Below are 9886 nucleotides of genomic sequence, written 5' to 3' on the forward strand. Positions count from 1 at the left end.
CCGGCCACCTGTATAAGCGAAGCGTGCTGGGGTTTGAAAACTGCAATGGAGGCGGCCGAGCTTTTCGGACGTTGCGGGGACTCTATGGAGAGGTGGCTCGCCGGTGCCCCAGGCTGCTGAGCTCTCGCCGCCTGTCTCCTCGCGGCGCGGCGGCAGGGCCATGCTGGCTTCGCGCGTGGCGCGCGGCTCGTGGGAGTTCCTTCGCGGCGCGGCATGGGCGCCAGGGGTGCGGCCAGGCAAGGGGCGCGCCCGCGGGGCTCTGCTGCGCTCGGTGCCCGGCTGCCTAGGCTGCCTGGTGGAGCGCTGGTGGCTGCGCCCGGCCGCGCTCGGCCTGTGGCTGCCTGGGGCCGGCCCACGGGGCCACTGCTCCGGCGCGGGGAAGGCGGCCCCCGACCCCGCAGCTGGAGGGGACGCCGCGGCGGAGCCCGGGAGCGGCCGATGGGGCCAGGCGAGCGCCGCCAGCCTGGTACGTATCGAGGAGGAGGCGGAGGGGCAGCCCTGGGTCGGGGTCGCGGGCCCTCACGGGGATCGGACTTGGACGTGAATAACGTGCTCTCACTGGCCCAAGTCAGACGTTTCTGTTCAGAACTTGTAAACGGTTCACTGAAGAGGAGTAACGGGCAGGTCATTCAGTTGGGATGAATTTCGGGGGTGCTAACCGAGTCCATCTTCAGTCTCGGCGGTCAAGTTAGAATCTCTCCTTTCCTACCCCCCGCCCCCTTTCTGTCCGCACCTTTAGCGGGGTCGGCCTCAGGATATTGCATTGGTAAAAATAGCCTTCACTTGTCTTATTAAGTCTATTTTTAATTCTCTGAAGCCATTCCCCAATGTTTAGGGCAAGTTAGTAGGAATCTTTAGAAAAGTATACAAGCCTATTGGCTTGTGTAGGTTTGGTTCACTATCATCTGACTTTTGGTAACCTTATATATTATAAGATGAAAGATAAATAAGGCGTAATTAAAGGATTCTTTAATCTCTAATTGTAGAAAAAGATTACAACTCTCTTTTTGAGGTAATGGAACGAGATATTTGTCCACTTACCTTCTGAAATACTGCCCAAGCAAAGACACCAGAGCATGAATGTGGGAGAGCTTTTGATGTCATGTTAGCAAGACTCATGCAATTATTACATCTTCAATTGTTATGTCTTCAGTGGGCCCTTGTACTGCTTTCATCAGTTGTACAGCATGGGTTGAGGTGGCCACTTCCTGGCCGGGGTCTCAGCTCCACTAATAGCTAAAGTATGTCGGGGTTTGAATGCTGGATGCTTTGAGGTTGCCATATGGTGGCTGAAGTCCTTCCCAGAACGGCAGTAGTTGGTCGAGTATGCCACAGGTTATCTGGTTGGGTAATCTCAGATTAGCTCTCTTAATTTTAATTTAGAAACTTTTGCAAATGTAATGATTAGAAATTAGTGAGGTACTTTAAAATGTTTTATGTGGAGCTAAAAAGAACTCTCACTGTTCCAGTTACAGTTCTGTTGATTAATTCACCAAATGAAATGATCAGGCTGTTTGCAACTTTGTCTTTAATTTTGCCCTATGGATATTTCTGACATTAATTTTGGGACTCTGTTTTGACCTTTTGCTTTGTGATTCCTTTTTCTCAATCATGAACTATGTTGTTTTTTTTTCTTCCCCCTCTGAGTTGCCGTAACATTGGATAAGTGTTTGACTTATTCTGTACCACATTATGGTAAACAGCCTTATCTTTTTTCCTCTGGATTATGAAACACTCTGACCTTTGAACTTAAATTTGGAGTATGTTCCCAGAATTTTCCCATTTAATTACATAATGTGGTCTACTTTCAATTAAGGGTCCTTGAGTAGAGGTTTGTACTGCTTCTTGTTTCGTGATTGTTTCCTGGAGAATTTGAAGTTTTTCTGTAGCTTTCAATGGCAGTATTCTGCCGTAACAACCCCATTATCCCTCCAAACTAAGGTGAACATTTCTTACCAGTTTGTTCATAAACGCAAATTTAGTATCTTTAGAGAACTGCTTTTTCTTATGGAATGGTTCATGGAATTTAAAAGATTTCTTTAGAAATAGAAACTCACTTTTTTAAAAAATCAAAGTTAAGTTTCAGATTAATTGGTTACTGATTAAAAGTAGGGTTAGTTTGTGAGTAGATAGTCCCATGGAGTAGAGTTGGCATCCTTCACTGGTGGAGAAAAAGTCCAGGCTTTAGGGAGACGTTTTCTTGGTATTATTTCTGTATCCTGTTGGGCAGGGTATCTTAGCTCCACTAGGGCGAGGCTTTTAAAGTTGAAATATTCTCATGAAACAGATTTTGTTTGGCAAGGAAGTAATGTTCTTCATAGTAGCTGAAAAGAGCCCTTTTGTTAGTGCCAACTTCAAACAGCTTGGCTCCAAATGAAGTTTCAAGGAATCCTAAAGCCCTCAGATTCTAGGTGGGAATCTTAACATTTCATTTTCATGGGATTTTGAACAGATTTACAAAATTTCTCTTTATTTCCTAAGGATCTCAATCCCTATTTCCAGCTCCATTTTCTTCCAGCAATTATCCATTTAGTGATGAGATCATGGAGTTAAATTTTCTTTCCTTTTCATCGTGTGTCCATACACTGTATAGCATTTAGCCTTCTTTTGATGGGTATGTGCAGAGGGCTTAAACATTTTAAGCCAAAATGCCTGGGGTTGATAATTTGGCCTTTTTTTTTTTTTTTTTTCTGACACTTCATCTAGACTGTTTATTTGAAGTATAAGATCTTCTTGAGGTTATACTTTTAAAAGCAGAGTGTTGTAAGGTTTGAATTCTAATCATAAAGTCCTATATTAAAGCCTTGACCTATATGGTAAATAATACATGATTGTTCTTTTCTCTTTTAGGAAGTATGTGTGTATACATACACACACTCTATATATAGCAGATACTTTATGGGCATATGACATATCTTCATCTTCTGTATTCTGGACAGTTTTAGAGCTATGGTCTGTAAACAACAGAATGGATTTTAAAATTCAGAGTACTAAATTTAAAGTTTATATAGCTTCTGACTCTAAAGTTGGTGTAATTTTTGGTGTATTTTTCTAATATAGTTAAAGTATGAATTCATAGCATTTAATTTAAATTTTGATGTCTTTGTGTTTCAGTATGAAAACCCATGGACAATCCCAAATATGTTGTCAATGACAAGAATTGGCTTGGCCCCAGTTTTGGGCTATTTGATTATTGAAGAGGATTTTAATATTGCACTAGGAGTTTTTGCTTTAGCTGGGCTAACTGATTTGGTAAGTTGTAAATGCACTCCCTCTGTTTTGCTCCCCTTTCAAATCCCAGTGTCTCTGGTACACTGAAATAACACAGACTTAGTCTGCTTTTCCCTGGAAGGAAATCCTCAAGATGAATTTGACCTAGTACTTTGTATAAGGACTTGTCTTTAGTATCTGTGTGGGACTTTTTATTTTTTAAGGGATTTAAGGAAGGAAGTGAAAGTTGTTGGGAGGCATAGGAGTGGGTGCTTTTTACTCTTGGTTTTTAACTTTTCTGTAAAAGAAAAACCCTTAGAAATTCCGAAGGAGCCAAGTATATGCTTTAGGGATAGAAATAAAGGAGAGAAGTTGTGAGACTCTTCTTCTATTTATTGTGATAGAAATACTCTGATCTTTACAACAGTTGGTTTTACTGTGGAGGGGGAAACAGTGGGTCAGTTATTGTGACCAGGGAGCTTGGAGAGGTCAGAGCTCAACTCAGGTTTATGCTGGTGGGAGGATGTAGGCACCCACACAGATTTGGTTTCTGATCCCTGCTTTGCAACCCTCTGATTACCCAGCAGAAGATCCTGCCCTGGGCCAGGCATTAGGCATCCTTCCTTCTTCCACTCTGCCAGTAAATGAAAGAAGAGCCCCTTTACATCACTGTGTCAGTTTTGGGGGAGGGAAGGATTTATTCGGGTTATATCAAATTAGAACTTGGAAAATAATTTTATAACAGAAGGCAACATATGTGTAAAATAGGCTTTTGTGGACTGACCAGCCATCAGCATGTATGACATTACTTGTCTTTATCACCCACCTTGTTGCATAAGGGATTTGAAATGACTTTTAAAATTACATGTCCTACAAAAACCCAGTTGAGGAAAGTGGTAGAAAGATAGAGGAAAAATTTAAGATCAGGGCAGTTAGCATGTAGAAATAAAGACATTATATCCTTATATAAGGCTGGTCTGAGATCCATGTGAGCACCCAGACAAGGCAAGAATGATTTGATGCCTCTTCAGACTGATTTATGTTTGGAAAGTGTTGCTTGATACTTATTTAGTGAGAATGAAGATAAACTAATTTTCTATAAATAACAGTTGTGTAGTATCTGTAATGTCAGCTGTTCCCTTTGAGGTTCACAGAAACAAAATTCCACCTGCCCGTTAGCATTGGTGAGCAATATAGAATTAAGTGAAGAATTTGCAGGGTAAACAAAGGAGGACATTGGCATTATTATATAGCATTTCCAAATATGCATCAAAAATAGTCTCTCAAAATGGTTCCCACTTTTTTTTTTCCCCAGGTTTAGCTCCTGTTTGTCACTATTTCTCCCCATTCTCGCAGTCTCTCTTTTTTTTGTCCCTGCTTTTATCTCTGAAGCCTGAAGGTCTCCCACTCAGACACACTCCAGGTCTGTCAAAGGCCATTATATTGATAATGGATTTTTTTTTTAAATGTAAGAGACAAGATCGTTTTTAGTTACTGGATTTGCTTTTCTTTTGCTTGTACCTTTTTTTAGCTGCCACATGAGATTGCAATACTCACTGAACTCAAAGAGGCCTCATTTACATTTTTCTAAATATATATGACAGTGTATGTGAAAACTTGAGCTATTTGGTACCATATTTCACATTTACTTTATGGAGGTTTTGATGCCTCTAGATTGGCCACTGGGCAGATGGCAGGAGTCATGGAGAGTTTAAGCAGGGGAATGACAAGGCCTGATTTATGTTGTATATGTGAAATAGGTTGTAGGAAGGCAAGAATGGAAGCAGAGAGGCTGGTTAGGAGGCTTACAGTTACCTAGGGGAGTGGCAGCGGTAGTAGCTTGGACTGGTGGGAATTTGGAGAGAAGTGAATGAGTGTGGGATAAGTTTTGAAGATAGAGTTGCTATGTCAGTGGATTGCATATGTGCAGTGAGAGAAGTATGTCTGATAGGCTGTTACTTTTTTGTTTTCAACAACTAGTGCATAAAGGTAACGATTTTGTTTTTGGGATGAGCAACACTCAGGGTAGGACAGAGTAGAAAAGTACCAAGAGTTGTGCCTGTCAACATAGAGGTATCAATTGGGTAGTAGTAGTTGGGAGTTAGAAAAAGTCAGGGTTAGAGATAAATTTGAGAGTTATCAGCATATGGATGGTCAAGTCTGGGTGATGTCATTTAGGCTGGGTTAAAGAAGAGAAGTGGTCAGAGAAATGAGCAGTATGTTTAAAGTTTATGTAGCTTCTGACTCTAAAGTTGGTGTAATTTTTGGTATATTTTTCTAATATAGTTAAAGTATGAATTCATAGCATTTAATTTAAATTTTGATGTCTTTGTGTTTCAGTATGAAAACCCATGGACAATCCCAAATATGTTGTCAGTGACAAGAATTGGCTTGGCCCCAGTTTTGGGCTATTTGATTATTGAAGAGGATTTTAATATTGCACTAGGAGTTTTTGCTGGGGAGAATCTCAAATCTAAAGAAGAGAAGGGGTCAGAGAAATGAGCAGTATGTGGAGCAATAGAAAAGGAGCCAGTAAAGGACACTGAGAAAGAACATTTGGTGAGAAAGGAAGAAAATTAGGCCATCAGGTGTTTAATATTGCACTAGGAGTTTTTGAGGGGGAGAATCTCAAATCTAAAGAAGAGAAGGGGTCAGAGAAATGAGCAGTATGTGGAACAATAGAAAAGGAGCCAGTAAAGGACACTGAGAAAGAACATTTGGTGAGAAAGGAAGAAAATTAGGCCATCAGGTGTCCCAGAAGTTAAGTGAAGACAGGGCTTCAATTGTGTTCAGGTCAAGTATGCTAAAAATGGAGAATTCATTGGTGATCTTTATGAGCACCATCTCTAGAGGAGTGGGGACAATCAGAGTGGATTGGCAACAAATGTGAGGTGTAATGACAATAGATGTGGCTTTGAGAAAGTTTTGCTTTGTAGGGGTATTGGGAAGTGGGTCGAAGAAGGGTCGTTTTTAAAGCTCTATATTCTGGGGGAATTTTTGTTGTTAATTAACTGGTTAATTAAATGACCAGATAGAAAGGAGATTGATGATGCAGGAGAGATGGGGGAGAAGAGAGGCAAATCACAGAAGGTGAGAGGGCCTATGATCATGAATCAGAGAAAGCAGAGAATGTGTCTGGATGCAGTAAGTAGGTGGTGGATTTGTGGGTGGGAATATAAGGGAGTGCTAACAATCTGCTTCTGTTTTTCAAGGAAAGTATGGATAGGATCATGAGTTAGAGTGAGAGGCTATGGGAGTGAAGGAGGAGTAGGCTTGAAGTGAGAACAGACAGTGTGAAAAGAAAGTAAACAGGCAGGTGTGGGATTGGCAGGCAGTATTGAATGCCCATGGGAGATTTATGATCCCGAATTTGAAGTGAGATGAGTTAGCCCACTTATGTATTCTTGGGCAATGGTCAGCTGGTTAGGTGCAGGCCTGGAGTAAGTACATGGATAGTTGTGTGTAAGAAGGGTGGAGGGAGAGTGAAGTAAGGGAATTACAGATGTTTGCAGAGGAGCAGTGAAGTTGATGACCTTGGAATCTAATGTAGGTAGAGGAACAGGGAGGACCAGATGGGAATGGTAGTGAAAAAGTGGAAGGTTAAGTTCCTTGAGATCAAAAACTGAACTGAAACCTGAATCTTCCAAGGCCCCAATGCCCAGTTCTAGGTACTTTCTGTTAGACATTGTTACATGTGGTATATTTTATAAGAAAATAGGTTCTTTCAGTTGTGTAGTAATAGCTAGAAACTGCCTTTTTTGCGGATTTACTGAATACTAAACAAGTATTAATTCCATTATGTGCTGAAGACAATCAGCCCTTTGAGGTAGCTTATACAGATGAGGAAAGAGAAGCTTAGGCCAAATAATTTCCCCAAGGTCACATAGTAAAGGGCTGACCCAGGACTTGAACCAGTTATGTTCTGCCAAAGAGCAAGTTCTTAACCATTATGTTCTGCTGCCAAAGAGCAAGTTCTTAGTGATAGGCCTGTTACTAACTTACTGGAATACTTGAGATAGAGAGGATTTATTTATCCTTTAAAATGTACATGTTAAATTATGTCTAAATTAATTTCTCCTTGGTTCTTTCTCCTTGGAAATAGGACTAGAAAATTAAAAAATTTGTTGAAGCTTGAAATTAAAGTGAGGAAAGCCAGGTAGAGACTTGGAAAGCCAGAAAATAACCTCCCTTATTTAATGGGAATAGGTGATAGATACTTGATTTCAATTCATCTTGTGGCTCCAGGGTGATCAGATCTTTCCATTTCTCAAGTGAAACTAGAGATCTGGATTTTTGTGGTAAGACTTTGAATATTTAAATGTTGGCAGCTAATTTACAGTTTTAAAAGCTCTGGGCAGGTTAAGCCAAAAGCTGTTTGCAGGACCCATTTGGCCCATTGGTAACCATGTATGACCTCTGCTTTAAAATATAATTGGTTTCTAGGAATAGTGAATAAGTAATTTGCGTATCAAGATTTTTAAGTAGGCCAGGTACAGAGGATTGATTTTTTTTTTTTGGTAAGATTTATTTATTTTAGAGGAGAGAGAGAAAGCACACACGTGCAGGTGAGGAGAGGGACAGAGGGGGAGAATCTCAAGCAGATTCCCCGCTGAATGTGGAGTTGAATGCGGAGCCTAATACAGGGCTCGATCTCACGACCCATGAGATCATGACCTGAGCCAAAACTAAGAGCTGGACACTTAACCGACTGAGTCTCCCAGGCGCCCCTGAGGATTGACTTTCTTATTCACGTACAGTCAGACATGGAATTAACAGTTGCACTAAAGAAAAAAGAAAAATAGTAACAGTGAAAACTTAAGAGTGTTGGATCATATCATAGAAAAGTAGGTAGGAGTGAAAATCAAAGTCTTGCAGTTAAAAGATAGTTCTTGTAAGCAAAAGCAGCTATTTTAGCTGTAGTGAAATAACCCAAGGCTCAAAGGAGGGGCCCCCAGTCCATGTTCTGTCAGCCATGCTTTCTCTGGGTTTTTTGGGGGTCCTTTAAGTCTCTAAATTTGTGTTTGGATTCAACCCACAAAGGGGCCTTATGAAAATAAAAGAAATACCAGAAGGCCTTGAGAAAGAAAAGTACTGTAGAAAAGTGAGATTGCTTTTAGACCAGTTGGTAATTTGAAAGCTAAACATATACCGGTGAAAGAATGAGAAGGTTTGGGGGTAAGAAACAGAAGAGGTTTTATTAACATTTTATGAAAATATATAGTTATTCTATTAACCTTCAAGATATCTACTCTGTACCTATTATGACATTTATTTAAAAAAAACTTCTATTTTCAGTTGGATGGATTTATTGCTCGAAACTGGGCCAATCAAAAATCAGCTTTGGGAAGTGCTCTTGATCCACTTGCTGATAAAATACTTATCAGTATCTTATATGTTAGCTTGACCTATGCAGATCTTATTCCAGGTAAGAACGCCATCATGCGTACTTTTAAATAGCATAGGGAAGAATGACATTAGTCAGTTTAGGATTTCTCTTGACTGAGAGACAAATAATTTTTGTTCCAAAAGTGTATTTTTCAACTTTAAACTGTTTCCCTAATTCTAAACCATTGAACTGTTTTGCTTGTCAAGCTGTTATTTTACTTCAGAATTTATGTCTTTATTTTACTAGTAGAATCTGTTGTTTTCTTAGATTGTTTAAAGTTAAATTTAGGCAAATATTATTTCACATTGCCAATTCATATTAGTTTAGAATTTTTTGAAACAGTATTTTATATTCTTACTTAGTGCCTGGCTTTTTGAAAGCAATTTAAAGTTTTCTTAAGTCTATTACTTATTAAGTGCAGTTTAATCATAAAAAATGAGAGCTCTGAAATCCTGAAAATGTTTATAAAATTTCATATTACTAGTTTTACTTAGACATTGTTATGCAATTTCAAATTACATATGTATATACACACACATATATATGTATATAGTTTGTACATTATCTGAATACTCTTTCTAACAAATTTTATGATCTTTTGCTTTTTATTTTGCATGCGCTTTTCTGGTTGTTCATTTTCTACTTAAGCTGTATTTCTCAGTTTTTCTCCCTTGGTTTAGATTAAACTTAATTTCCAAGTGTTAGAATCTGAGAATGAAGCAAACGCTGCCACATGGTCTTTCAATGGCATGTTATTATTGCCATTTGATAGGAAGAAGTGTAATGGCATTTCAGTCTAGTATAGTCTCCTCAATCTAGAGGATCTTTTTCTCTCTTACTTTTAGGCTTTTAAATTCCCATACCAAATTAAAAAATAAACTGGATTAATGTTTATATTTATGTGCTTCTTTGAAAGTCAGAATTTTGGTGTATATATGGTTGGGGGTGTTGAAGGGGCAGGGGTACTCTCATTCTAATATAATTTGTGGGGGGTGCGAAAGGAACCTAAGGAGCATTCTGTTGACATTATTCAAGATCCAAATGATCTCGTTTTTGTTTTTTTGTTTTTTTTTAAGATTTTTATTTATTGAGAGAATGATAGAGAGCATGAGTAGGGAAGAGGGTCAGAGGGAGAAGCAGACTCCCCGCCGAGCAGGGAGGCCGATGCGGCACTCGATCCCGGGACTCCAGGATCATGACCTGAGCCGAAGGCAGTCGCTTAACCGACTGAGCCACCCAGGCGCCCCCACCAGGGAAGTTTTATTTTTTTTATTATTTATTTATTTATTT

At 39.7% G+C, this 9886-nt stretch overlaps 1 protein-coding gene across 1 annotated transcript; it reads left to right on the forward strand.

Moving 5' to 3' along the window:
• The first annotated feature begins 19 nt into the window (after positions 1-19).
• CRLS1 (cardiolipin synthase 1) lies at positions 20-9793 on the forward strand. Its single transcript, XM_081833209.1, has 3 exons — positions 20-466; positions 3115-3252; positions 8506-9793. The coding sequence occupies exons 1-3, from the start codon at positions 161-163 to the stop codon at positions 8665-8667; spliced, it is 606 nt and encodes a 201-aa protein (XP_081689335.1). The 5' UTR covers positions 20-160; the 3' UTR covers positions 8668-9793.
• Positions 9794-9886: the final 93 nt, after the last annotated feature.

The sequence above is a fragment of the Leptonychotes weddellii genome, chromosome 10 (assembly GCF_054177405.1).
Source record: "Leptonychotes weddellii isolate Sample4059 chromosome 10, ASM5417740v2, whole genome shotgun sequence".
NCBI classification, from domain to species: Eukaryota; Metazoa; Chordata; class Mammalia; order Carnivora; family Phocidae; genus Leptonychotes; species Leptonychotes weddellii.

Coding starts and splice junctions, on each gene's coding strand:
- CRLS1 (XM_081833209.1), top strand. CDS start 161: ATGCTGGCTTCGCGCGTGGCGCGCGGCTCGTGGGAGTTCCTTCGCGGC. Junction 467..3,114: donor AGGCGAGCGCCGCCAGCCTG/GTACGTATCGAG, acceptor TTTGTGTTTCAG/TATGAAAACCCATGGACAAT. Junction 3,253..8,505: donor TAGCTGGGCTAACTGATTTG/GTAAGTTGTAAA, acceptor TTCTATTTTCAG/TTGGATGGATTTATTGCTCG.